This window comes from Leuciscus leuciscus (genome assembly GCF_965113295.1).
Source record: "Leuciscus leuciscus genome assembly, chromosome: 14".
NCBI classification, from domain to species: domain Eukaryota; kingdom Metazoa; phylum Chordata; class Actinopteri; order Cypriniformes; family Leuciscidae; genus Leuciscus; species Leuciscus leuciscus.
In genome coordinates this window covers 25,887,317-25,901,342 of record NC_138738.1, presented here as the reverse complement: position 1 = coordinate 25,901,342, position 14,026 = coordinate 25,887,317, and the positions used below count along the sequence as shown (strand labels likewise).

The 14,026-nt window shown below is 39.5% G+C and overlaps 1 protein-coding gene and 2 long non-coding RNA genes across 3 annotated transcripts in view; 2 read left to right on the top strand and 1 right to left on the bottom strand.

Annotated features, from left to right (window-relative positions):
• ube2o (ubiquitin-conjugating enzyme E2O) overlaps nt 1-1,344 on the bottom strand; it is a 95,069-nt gene extending 93,725 nt beyond the window's left edge. Inside the window, exon 1 of the mRNA XM_082136703.1 lies at nt 676-1,344. Coding sequence (XP_081992829.1) covers nt 676-1,062 — 387 coding nt within the window. The 5' untranslated portion in view covers nt 1,063-1,344. The remainder of the gene's footprint in view (nt 1-675) is intronic.
• The window catches only part of LOC309474494, a 255,496-nt gene that overhangs the window by 211,013 nt on the left and 30,457 nt on the right, over nt 1-14,026 (top strand). The gene's annotated exons all lie outside the window — the stretch shown is intronic.
• Nucleotides 1,049-3,790, top strand: LOC309474527. Its single transcript, XR_014197364.1, has 3 exons — nt 1,049-1,147; nt 1,952-3,025; nt 3,193-3,790. It is a non-coding gene; the product is annotated as an uncharacterized lncRNA (long non-coding RNA).

Below are 14,026 nucleotides of genomic sequence, written 5' to 3'. Positions count from 1 at the left end.
GAGAGCTGGAGAATAAAATGGTGAGTTCTGGTCAGGGCTGGTCCATGCTTTAACAGGGAACTGACACAAAAATATATCTGAAAACCATTCAACAAAATAAGACACTGAAGGTCCAGAAACATCAGAGGAAGGCCTAACTGGCCATAATTATTGTGCACTGACATTGTTTACTGCTGGCTGAGTTGGAGATGCAAACACTCTTTATTGACCAGTGATTGGATACTGTCCACGCCTGAATAAATGTTTGGCTACACAAATGATGGCTACGAGTCAATGACTCGTTACAATCTAGAGATTAAAAACTTAACTGTTCACAGCCGATCAGCTTCCACGTTAGTCCTGAACGCTTAATGTAATAAATTCTCTTGTTTAAGTGTTTTCATAAGTAGCTCACTGCGCCCATTCGATAGGCTAACGTTAGATCATATGTTAGATTCAGCGGCCAAATCCCAAAACCTTGTGGGCTGCCTACAGCATTCTGGGGATCATCAATCAAATTACATCATCCTGGTCATGTTCTGATGAAAGTAAAATAATATAAACGTATCTCGGCATTGTTTAAATCATTGCGACAGAGAATGAGAGTGAAATATTGAGTTGCTGATCATTGTGGTTGGCTTGGCTATAAAGGAAGAACAATACGAACAAATCATCAGCGCCGTTCAGTAACGTTACCTGTGTTTCCCGAATATCCTGCTTCGTTCCTTCAGGATACCACTGAACCCGCACGAATTCTCTACCGAGAGGCCATGACCGTGTGTCCGCCGCCCCGCTCTCGTTGTCGGAGTTACCGGGAGCGCCTCCACCTCTTCCACCGCAGCCACCACCTCCTCTCCCTCCGCCATCACCGTCAATCTCGGAGTCCGAATCTTCAAAATCCTCCTCGCCGTGAATCATCCGTACGAGCCCAAAACGCATCGCCCCGCGGTGTTTTCCAGAGACCAGGTCATGCGTAAACAGGAGCCGCTGTGTTCCGCCTGCCGTGGGAGAGTGTGTGCCGGACGGAGGCTCGGAGCTCGGGCTCATGGCCGGAGAAAGCGTTGCTGTGGCGGGTTCCGCCATCTCTGCTACTGCTGAATGATGCGGGAGGAGAGGGATGGAGAAATGAATAGAAACCTATGAGCAGGAGCAGCACGTGTTTACGTCTGTACGTAGTGCGTAGCATGGAGGAAGGGTCACCTGTTACCACTGTCCTGAATTACATCGCAGTGTCTTCAATAGCAAAGCACTCATACGTTTATTTTACAGAATTGCATTCAACAGAAAATGCAACTCTTCAATGCAAATGTTTTGACGTCGCGTTGTAAAGCCCATCAGACTGAAAATGTCCTCCAATAAGGGAGTCTTAAAGAGATAGTTCACCCAAAAATTCCAAACCTGTATGAGTTTCTTTCTTCTGTTGAACACAAAAGAAGATATTTAAAGAATGCTGGTAATCAAACAGTTGACGTAACCATTGACTTCCATAGTAGGGAAAAATATACTATGGAAATCAATGGCTACTGTCAACTGTCTGGTTACCAACATTCTTTAAAATATCTTCTTTTGTGTTCAGCTGAAGAGAGAAAATCATACAGGTTTGGAACAACATGAGGGGGAGTAAATTATGACAAAATAATTTTTGGGGGTTGAACTATCCCTTTAAGATTGGCTATAGTAACAAAGTCCCTTTCAATTGTCTTTAGTAGTAGTAGTAGTAGTAGTACTTAGCAGTGCCGTTGCGAGGGGCTGGGGCTTAAGCCATTATTACCAAAAGCTCCTGGTCTTTTTTTAAGATTGAAAATGTTTCCATTTACCATAAACCATTTAATAGCAACTGTTATTACCTGGTTTCTTATCTTAGTTTCTTCAATATTAATTATTATTTTAATTATTATTACTAGAGATTTAGAACATTTTAGTATTATAGTAGTAAAACTTTGTGGTGATTCCTATTGACTTTTTTTTACAGATCTCCATGGAGTTTTCTTGTATCTGTAACGTTGACCTCCTGTGGAAGATCAACATATCCCTTGAAAAGTACACAATATCCAAGCTGGATGAACAGGAACTCTTTTTTGATCCTTTAATATATTCAAAATACTGAATAAAACCATTAATGCAACTCTGCAAATTTTTTCATATTTTCATATTCTAATTACATTTGTTGTCCAATTTAATGTTATTATGTTAATGTTATTAATCACATGGAAAATATTACTTTAAGAAAACCCATTACTATTTTTTTTTTTTTTTTTTACTCTAGTTAACCCTAAAATGATGTGTATAATATGTGTATATTATATCATGTGTAACCATTACTTCCTTTGACCTGCAGAACACAAAAGGAGAAATTTGAAAGATAGAACAAATTTCAGGCATTTACATACAGTGACATTTGACGTGTTTTCAAGGCCTTTTTGCATTCATTCAAAATGGTGTCTCAAGACATGCAGGAACCAGTGGCGTTTTTCCATATTTCAGAGGTTAAGCAGTTGTTTAAAAAAACTGTTGTTTTTTAATCAGCCATGAGATTCTACTTTGAATGAACACATATAGAGAGGAAAATAGTAAGTAAATAACTTCATAATATCAGTTATCAATATCATAAACTTCATAATAATATCAGTCTGTTTTTCATTCAGTTGTGTCAATTGGGAAACAGTGCATGTTTTGTTGACAAATTTGATGATTTTACATCTTTTTTGATGCCACTGTACAATCTGCAGCCTACATTCTTTAAAAAAATCTTTGTTATGGACCAAGTCATATGGATTTGGAATTACATGAGGGAGAGTAAAAGATGACAGAATTATAAGTTTTGGGTGTGCTGTACTTTTAACTCCCAAAGCACTTGAGATGCCTATGTCAAATTATTAAGAGTTAAGGTCATAGTGCATCAGCAGATTTAAAAAATATATATAAAAAATTTTTCTTTCTTTTTAGGTGAATGTCATTACCATACATCGGAAAAGAACAGATAGATCTTGAGGGGTTGCTACTTTTCCTGCATGAAAACTCTACAAGTTTACTCAAGATGCATCTGGTAAATTAATATTTTCATTTAAAAAAATTGGCAATTTTTTAAACTATGTATGTTTTACATGTATTCAGGTTATTTACACAACAACATCAATAATAATGTTGTTGTTTTTGTATTTAAATTTACACTTCCAGTAATACCCCTTTATTGTCCATGAATTATTCTCCCAGGATACTGATCCTGTAGGCTAGATCACAGCACCAAAGGTGTAAAGATCGGAGTCCTTACTGTGGTCGAATATGCCGCTGTTACATCACTACCAACTGTGACCAACTAATACTGGAAGAGGCCATTGTTCTTGAGGACATTACAGATCTGCCAGCAGCATACGCATACTTGTTCGGACTCATGAACGCATTGAATATGGAGTATCCAAAATAACTGAAGTATACTTTAGAAGAAATTAAAAAGATTTTCATGGATCTTGGAGGTACATTCTCTGCAAGAACTATAATATACTTTAATAGTTAATGACAAAAAAAAAACAATACCGTTCTGTCAATGTATTGATTAATGTTGTTAAGTTTGTGGTTAAATTGGTTTCAACCTTTGCTTTAAAGGGATAGTTCATCCAAAAATGAAAATTATGTCATCATTTACTCATCCTCACGTTGTTCCAAACCTGTATGAGTTTCTTTCTTCTGCTGAACACAAAAACCACCTTAATGCCTGTCCCTGAATACTACGTCAGAGGACATTCAGCATTACGGGCTGATCTGGCTACAAAATCGCGCTGAGCCTCTCGAGGCATTTCTTAAATGTACTCAGACCGGGGCAGAAACCTCTTTCAAATGGAAACATTTGCTGACAATGGGAATTTGCATTCATCACAGTCTATAGAGTGTTGTATGATAATTGTTCACATTAAACAACAGATTTTTGGGTGAATTTCAGGTGATCTCAGGATGAGAGAGAAGGGATAGGGGAAGAGGGGGTCAAGGGAAAGAGATGTAGATTAAGACGATACTGAGGTGAGACTTGCGTCTAGGATGGGGATGTTAATTTCACAAGAGAGAGTTCAAATGTTAATTTCCATAAACATCCTTTATCTTCTCGGGGAGTAGTCGTTCCTCAAACAGACGGCCCTAATTTTAAATTTTTTCAATGTCTTTCACTGTCCTATTGTAAAGCACTGCAATTGTTCTTGAGGGACGATAATTGAGGCTGAATCATAAAACGCTGTCAAAGGTTGTGCATTTACAATTGTATTTCTGACGCTTTCAATTTTCTCAGTGAAGAAATTCATGAAGTCATTACTACTAAACTGTAATGGAATATTCAGTTCAAGTGATGTCTGTTTATTTTTTAATCTACCCACTGTACTAAACAAAAACCTTGGATTGTTTTGGTAATTTTCTATGAGTTTGCGGAAACGCTCTGCCCCAACTGCTTTTAGAGCCTTTTTGTGACCTCTTTGTGTCTTTCCACGTGACCTCTAAATTAGTTTGTTTACATTTGCACTCTAGAGTTTCTCTCTTGATTGTGTGAGTAATACTGTTGTACCATGGTGCAGTACTTTTCTCTCTAAACTTTTTTTAATCTGATGGGTGCAACAGGTTCTAATGTACAGGTTATTTGTGAATCCATCTATAGTGGATGGGAGAATTGTTCTACCTGGTCGATAACGCAGTGCGATATGGCAAATATCAGCAGTACGCAGTATGCACATTATAAGGTTGTGATCAGTGACATCACTTTGCGGTAGAATATCTATATTAGTAGGATTGGTTCCATGCGATAATTATATCTGTATGATTAAAACGATGAGTGGGTTTAGTGACGTTTTGCTTGACCCCAAAGGAGTTTAATAAATCTGTAAACCAAGAACGTCTCGGTTGCGTATGCAACCCTCGTTCCCTGAAGGAGGGAACGGAGATGTAGTCGATGTCGACTGAATGGGATCACGCTAGGGAGCCTGTCATCTTCGAGCATGTTAGAACGAGCCAATGCACGCATTGCCGTGCATGAGTTGCATCACGCGCTCTGCCCCGCCGTGCGGGTATAAACACTGAAACGGATGCACACACCACTTGTTTTTTGCTGAGGAGCCGAGCGTAACTCGGAGTCAGCGGTGGTCCATCAATAGTGGCTAAGGGACTACGCCTCCGTTCCCTCCTTCAGGGAATGAGGGTTGCATAAGCAACCGAGACGTTCCCTTTCAGTCGTTCACGTTCGACGAATGGGATCCACTATGGAAAGCGCCACTAGAGCTGCCACCTTCCAGTGCCTAGACAAAAGCCTGCTGAACCTCCTGCATCTTGAGGCGGTGATAGGACAGGGCTTAGGCCAGGGAAGTCACTGCTGTTCCGCAAGACCTGCTCAGTAGAATTGGATAACACTGGGAAAGCGTGCCCTATCGATGGAGGGAAGGGACGCTACGGAAGCCACATCCAGCCCGAAGGGGGGAAATGTGGGATATACAATATGGACTGGGCGAATTATCAGGTACATTATCAGTACAACATATGGAATGTCACTGGGATGACTCCAGCCTATAATAGGGGGGAGAATCAACCGAACAGTGACGGCAGAGCGGATCTGCCAAGGGAAAGACACGGGGTCACCTCGGGGAGCCGTACCGTGGAGGAATACACATATGGGATTGCCGTAGGGATCACAACATATGGACCCAGCTTAGCAAGTTCCACCAGTGCATACGAGTGGTAGGCCTAGCATCGGACGCTCCACCACGTCCAATGCCGCAGGGAGTACGGAGGAGCTCAACAGGGTTCGGCCGAAGGGGAACTCAACTGGAGCAGAATGGCGCACGTATCCAGTCCATAGGAGGGGAATGGCGCAGCAAGCCGACACATCGAGTGGGGCTTACGGTGTTCCACCAAACCAAAACGGTGTTCCACCAAACATTTCCACCAATATGATGAAATTCTATTAGTATGTTGTCTTAAGGAAAAGGTCAGAGTTTCCATATTGTACACATCATTTACAATTTCTTGCCATTCATATACAGATGGGGGATCTTCCTTAAGCTATTTCCTTGGCCTTCTTACTAGTTGCTAGTAATATATTTAAAAAGTATATGTCCTTCTTTGTTATTTTTGAAGGAGAAATGCTCAAGTACATTGTTTTAAAGTTACACTCAAGATTCACCCCCATTATTACATTTATCTCTCTATTCAGATCCTGCCAATAAGTATGAATAATGTTACAGTCCCAGAAGATGTGAAAATGGTCAGCCATTACATTTTCGCATTTTCTCCAGCATTCACCAGCCTTTAAATTCCCAGTTTTCAGATATTTTACTTTGGGGGTTATGAAAAACCTTTCCATATATTTTGTATTTTTCCAAGCAAATTCCCTCCATGAATCTGAATTTGTTGTACTCATTTGTGTTTTACACATAGTTAGCCATTCTTCTTCTGTAATACTTAGATTGGCTTCCTTTCCCCATTTTTGTTTCACCTATGTTGTCAAGTGTTGTTTTTTTTTGTGTGTGTGTTTTTTTTTTACATTAAATTATGTTTTATTAACAAAGTTCGGGAGGAGCACGTTCAAATAATTAACATGAGTGTAGAGCACTCAGCAATCAATGATAAGAGGTGTATATTCAGCAGTCTCACCTCAATTCATTGACAGTTTAGCAGCATCCCTCCACCACCCCTTCTCTACAATTCTAGTCCTAACCATTTACAAACTGGGGGGAGTACTCTGGGTTCGGGCCGAACTCCGAGCTCGGAGCCCTCCCCCCGGACAGCACGCCAAATACGCATTAAACTTTACTCCCTCTAATTGTAAGTGTGAACTCGTGAACCAGGAGTAAATTCTTGATATAAGTTTCTTATTCAGTTTCTTTTTTTTTTATGCATCTACAAATATCTATACTATTGTGGATCCAGCATCTTCCACATCTTTTATATTCTTGTTTAAGTGATGTCTTTCTTGAAGATATCTGAAAAAGTCTTGTTTATCTAAGTTGTATTTCTGGGAAAGTTGTTGGAAGCTCTCTAGTCCACTCTTGGAGAGATTAAGCAGAAAGATGTTATACCTTGTGAACTCCATTGTTTAAATCTCAGATCCAAAGCTGGTTTACAAAGTAAGTCATGCTCCACCCATCTTAGTATTCTTCCTTGTCTTTCAATTTTAGAATTTCTTAGTTCCTTATACCAAATTTCCAATATCCAACAGTTCAATTTATGTAATTGTGTCTGCTGAAAGTTTCTCCCAATAACGCTTGAAGGGGTAACTCAAGTTGTGACTGTTCAAATTCTTTCCACCTTGAGCAGTATTCTTCAACACCAGCAGACCAAGTGTCTTAGCTGTACTGCTTTATAATAATTGTCTAACGATGCCAGACCTCTCCTCCCCTGATCTATAGGAAGTTAGGTGTGAAATCGCACTCTAGGCCACCCACTTTTCCAAATGAAGCGGGATATTAGTTTTTTTCCATGCATCAAATAGCTTTTTTGGTAAATTCACTTGTAAAGCTTGAAAAAGAAAAAGTGATTGTTGCAAAATATTCATCTTTATAAAGCTCTATTCGATTATATATCTAAAGGTAGGAGAAGCCATCTATGATTCCTGAATCTATGATTTCTGTAATAGGGCAAAAATGTTTTTTATGGATGGTTGACAAGTCATCAGGAATTCGAACTCCAAGATATTTAATGGAGGATGTATTCCATTTAAATGTGTATTTACTTCATATTCTATTACTCGGATTACTCCACTGAGTCCACTCCACAGAAAAACAGTCCATTCCTGGTACTATATTTGTTTTAAAGGGTTAGTTCACCCAAAAATGAAAATTCTGTCAGTAATTACTCACCCTCATGTTGTTCCAACCCCGTAAGACCTTCGTTCATCTTCGGAACACAAATTAAGATATTTTTGATTAAATCTGAGAGCTGGCTCACACCTCCATAGGCTTCTAAGACATTATAACTTGCTGGCCCAGAAAATGCATTAAAGACATCGTTAATATAGTCCAAGTGACTACAGTGGCTCAATATTAAGTTTATAAAGCGACGAGAATACTTTTTGTGCGCAAAAAAAAACTAAAATAACGACTTTATTCCACTATTCATTTCCTTCTCTCTGAGCCTCGAGTTTTTTCACGTAGTTTAACTGCATAGCGCTTCTGTGTTGTACGTCACACGTAGGCTCACTATTGGCCGACGCTGGTCATGTGTGTGATGCGTGTGACGTACAACACAGAAGCGAACAAGTGAACGAAGGTCTTATGGGGTTGGAACAACATGAGGGTGAGTAATTACTGACAGAATTTTCATTTTTGGGTGAACTAACCCTTTAAGTTAGCCTTTCTTTATTTCCTCTGCAGTTATTTTCTGGTTAATATTCTGTTTTGTGTTGATCCGATTGATGGTAAATCCAATGTGTGCAAAAATATTTGCATGCTTGCAGAGTGAATATTATTTTTTCAATAACATTAGAGTGTATGATTCCTTATAGTAACTTTCAAGAGCCTGTTGTATTTTTTCCCATTTATGACATACATAGTTCTGGGATCCCTAATTAGGGGTTCAAGCATAGACAGTAAAAGAAATGGACACAGCGACCCCATTGGATACAAAAGGGGAAAAGTGAAGTCAATTAGAAACACTCACTTCCTGATGGCTGACCGTACTGCACAGACTCAAACTGAGCTTGACGACGTAGATGTGACGTGAGCAACCTGTCTGTCTTCTAGTAGCTGTGCCAAGAGAAATCTGAATCATTCCCTTCCCGAAACTTGCAGAGACGGAGAGTGTGAGTAGGAGGTGTCCATGAGCTACTTCTCCAGGAGAAACTTTTGCTAAGTATTCTGATTAATTATTTTGTCATTTTGCCTCCACGTCCCCCCGATTGCCCGCAAGCTTCTCCTCCTGTCCATACGGTAATTTCTCTACTGTGCGATAGAGAGTCGCGTGGTTATGACGCAACCGTTAGCCTATTTTTACAAAAACTGCTTCTACGGGGCCATAACGTAAGATACAAGGTAATGGAGCCTTTTATACATGTTCGTGTTTCTTTATAAATAAATAATGGACAAATGGACAATTTAAACACCTCAGATGTAAAGTTATTCGCTGTCAAAGTGATGCCAAAATGAATGGGAGTCAATGGAATGCTAACAGCAGGTGATGGTCTGCTTATCATTGGCGGCCCCCGGAGAAGCTTCAGTTTTTTCTGAAAGATTACCCCCTTGGGTTCAAGCAGAGTATCGCCCCAATAGGCCAGACGGTGGCACTACAGCGCTAAAAACAAGAAAATTTAACATTTTTGGCCATAACTCCTCAAAATGTATATCTCCGATTTCATTTCCGTCAAAAAAAATCCGCCATTTAGAATTTTGTCCAAAACCTACTTTTGCGAACTAGTCCTAGGTTTTTCGCCCGATCGGAACCAAACCAAACCAGTGCAGAATATTCTATGGATTCTGCGTATCATTAGTTGTAAAAGAAAAAGTTACAATTTTGATTCGGTCGCTAAGGAGCACCAAAATGTTTTAAGTTGGTGAAGCCACTTTTACAGCTTTACAGCCACTTTTACTAAAATGGCTATAACTCGTGAACCAATTGAGATTATCACCAAACTTGTTACACATGTGTATGGGCTCAATATGAGGTCACAGTAAAAAGAAAACGCAGCGATTGGCCACAAAACTATGGAAGTAAAATAATGACAAATGGTTTTGAAACAAAAAAGCTTGTTGAATTGCACTACTTGAAAAAATATGCACTGCATTAACCCTGCTTGCATTTTAAAGCATTGTATTTTCAGGGCTTGCATTTTTATGGGCTGAAATTCAACATGGTTGTATTTAAGCTGTGAATATTTCAATTCAAAACATTTCACACACGTTTTCATTATTAAAAATTCAATAATCCATATTCACTTTTCAGATTTCACTTCCAAAATGTTCATTCTGTTTAAAAATATATTTTTAAAAATCTATAATATTCAACCGGCAATTTTCGGTCCATTTTATTTCGCTTTACAAATTCGCTTCCACAAATTCAGTGGTTCAAATTCGACAGAAAATTCAACATATGACATCCGGGAACGGCAGGAATATTAGTAGATTGCCGATTGATGATCTCCATAGCTGTTAGTCGGTCTCACCAGCAGAGGGTGCAAGCGGCTATTGACGAAGAAAACTATAGAGCAACGGGTGAGAGACTCATTCATTCATTGAATTACAGAAATGGAGCAAGCAGTAGGCTATTTGTGATTATTATCAGGGCGATGAATTGTGATGATTATTATATGGAAAAGCTGATAAAGACACAAAAGCTGTGTTTACATTGAAGTCTTCACTGTTACTTTTGTACATATAAGTTTTGTACAGCTTTCTCTGTCGTGACCGAGATTATGTTATTCCCATCTAGCCAGTAGTGGTATTTTATGTAGAGCGTTATGCTTCATGTTTATCGTTAGATAATAGATAGTTAGACTATGGGCCCTATTTTAACGATCTAAGCGCATGGTATAAAGCGCAAGGCGTCCGAATCCACTTTTGCTAGTTTAACGACGGGGAAAATGGTAGGCGCGCCAGGCGCATGGTCTAAAAGGGTTGCCTCTATTCTCTTAATGAGTAATAGGTGTGTTTTGGGCGTAACGTGAAATAAACCAACCAGAGTGTCATCTCCCATTCCCTTTAAAAGCCAGCCCAGATAGTCAAGTCAAGTCACCTTTATTTATATAGTGCTTTTTACAATACAGATTGTATCAAAGCAGCTTCACATTGGTAACATGAAAATAATGCAACAAAGTTTGTTTCTAGAAGAAAATTGCGTCATCGTCCACCCTAAGTAAGGCAGATCAATAATATTGTTGAATTTTAAATGTCCCCAACTAAGCAAGCCAAAAGCCAAGGCAACAGTGGCAAGGAACCAAAACTCCATCAGGTGACAGAATGGAGAAAAAACCTTGTGAGAACCCAGGCTCAGTCGGGGGCCAGTTCTCCTCTGGCCAACGAGCGAACAGTGTATGATTATGATCCAGGCAGCATTACAGGTCAGAAGTCAGATTGGTCGTGTCGATGAGGCCTTCACAGGGCTGATGAGGCTGGCACTTCAGGGATGCGTCATGGATGGGTCCAGGTGCAGGTCCACCATCTGATCTGGATACGGCCTGGGTCCAGCTGACTTCAGTAAACAGGGAGAGACTGGTTGAGACTTCAGGACTGTGTTGTCATCATGTCCAGGCACAGGTCCTTCATCGGATCTGGATACGGCCTGGATCCAGCAAACTGCGGTAAACCTCGGATAAACAGAGAGACTAATATTAGCGTAGACGCCATTCTTCTTATGATGTAACGAGTACATCAGGATTTATGGGAAGTCTTCCCGGTTCCGGCTGACCTAAACTATGCAGCCTAATATTGAATTATAGAAGTCTATAATGTGTTATGTGTATGCTAGGTCAAAGGCTTTGAACTGACAGAGTGTGTCTGCTCAATGTTAGGAAGACTGTTCCAAAGTTTTGGTGCTAAATAGGAAAAGGATCTACCGCCAGCAGTCGATTTTGATTTATTTTTTTATTTTTATTTTTTTTGGAAAAACAAAAGGGACAGTACATATTAATGAACATTTTTGCAAATGTAAATATGTCAGATTATAGCCTTAGGCTAATTTCCATCTGCAGACCCCCTGGCAGGTTGGTGTTACACACAAATTAATAAATACATACAGATACACTATACACTACACTACAGATAAGGACAAGAACAGTGATCACATCATGTTAGAACAAACAATAACAACAAGAGTGGACAACAAAGGACATATAGAAAACAGGAAAGCATCTGCTGTATTGCACAAACCACAATTTTGCACATGCCCTGACTGACCTGATATTGCACTCACCCGTATTACACTGACCCCTATTGCACAACCCATGTTATACTAACTCTTATTGCACAACCCGTATTACACTGATAATTGTATCACTTTTTGTAATGCACTAACTCTATTTTACATCTGATATATAATGATTAACTAAACATGATCACATATTTGTGTGTCCCTCAGCCACACTTTTAAATGACTCCTAAAGGTAGGAAGACTTGTGCTTTCCCTCATTGACAGTGGAATACTATTCCAGAAGCTCACTCCCTGATATGACAGGACATTCTGTGAAAAGGCGGTCCGCCTAAATGCCAAGTTACAATCACCTCTCATAGTGGCTCTAGTCACCCGAGACCCGGCAACACTGCAAGACTTTTGTTTAATAAAATCTAAAATCTGATATTCTAGGTATTATCAACTGGCCGGAATTTTGAGATTGCAATAGACATGAAGGACTATAATGCGTTAAGAGCTCGCTCAAGTACTGCAGAGCTAAACCATTTAGTGCTTTGTAAGTAATCAGCAATATTTTACAATTTATACAATGTTTAATAGGGAGCCAATGCAGTGTTGACAGAACCGGGCTAATATGGTCATACTTCCTGGTTCTGGTAAGAACTCGAGCTGCTACGTTTTGGACCAGCTGTAATTTGTTTATTAAGCATTACAATAATCTAGCCTTGATGTCATGAACGCATTAACTAATTGTTTCGCATTTGTCAATGAGAGCATATGACGTATTTTAGATATATTTTTAAGATGGAAAAATGCGGTTTTACATACTAGACACGTGACTTTCAAATGAAAGATTGGTATCAAAGAGCACACCCAGGTTCCTAACTGACGACGAAGACTTGACAGAGCAGCCATCAAGTGTTAGACAGTATTCTAGGTTATTACGTGAGGGAGTTTTTTGTCCAATAATTAGAATCTATGTTTGTTTGTTTTTATTATAACATCTCTTTTTAACAGGTCAGGTCTGCCCCAAAAACTTTTCCAATTGTCTATGAATTCTATATTATTTTGCGGACACCACTTAGACAGCCAGCCATTGAGTGAGGACAATCTACTAAGTATTTCATCACTCCTGCGAACAGGAAGAGGGCCAGAGCAAATTACAGTGCCTGACATCGTACTTGCGAGTTCACACACCGCTTTAACATTAATTTTAGCGAGCGCACGCAAGAAAAAAAAAATGCAAAAAATAAATAAAGAGTGGACGGATGGCACGCTAACAGGCTAGCGAATTACAAGCGTGTTGTGCTAGCAATAACGATTTAGATTGAAGCTAGCGATGTCCTAGCGATGCTAGCGATAGCACACGTACGTCTGCAAGATGTCTGTTAAAGATCACTTCATCTGGAAAGCATCTGCTGTTTACTAACATCTGATAGACATCTTTGAGGTGTCAGTTTAACATACATTCTAAATCATTACATCTTAAAGACATTTCCTAAACGTCTATTTGACATCTGACAGGAAACGTCCTATAGACGTATTGCAAATGAGCAAACACTCTAAAAAATATGTCTTCCAGATGTAAACACGCACATCAAAAAGACATCTCTGTGATGTACGTGTGCTATCTGGGAGGTGCGCTCGCGCCATGGTGGACTTTTTCCATTTACATGAAGGAATTTGCAAGCGGAGAAACTGAACGCTTCTCCGAAAGTAGACCATCTATGGAACAAGCCGGAATCCACCATATCTTTATGTACACAATATTAATATTTTACAATGTAATCCTTTTATATGTGATATTTGGCATGTTTGTGTGCTGCTGCGCGTCCCTGTGTGTGTAAAGCCTTAATACTTTTGCCTGGCTCCGCAGCGCGAGTCTCCGCTGACTGCACGCGCACCTCCCCAAACGGTTGAAGAGTTTATACTTGACACGCTTGCCATTGTACTATTCTTTGAAACAACAGGGGGTGACTCGAGTAATTGTCCTCTAAACCATCAGGAATCAGCGTTGAGAAGAAGATAGCTACACACGTGACAGTGTTTATTTTAGGACACCACCACCACCACCACCACCACCAATACCACACTACAAAAAGAATCTTGTAAAACCCAGTAAACCCTGAGATTATTACTCGCGACAATAAAACAAAATATATGGATATGAGAATGTGTACAATATCACTAAATTAACAATCTCTTATTTTCTAATTTCACTAAACATTTCATTAAGTATTGT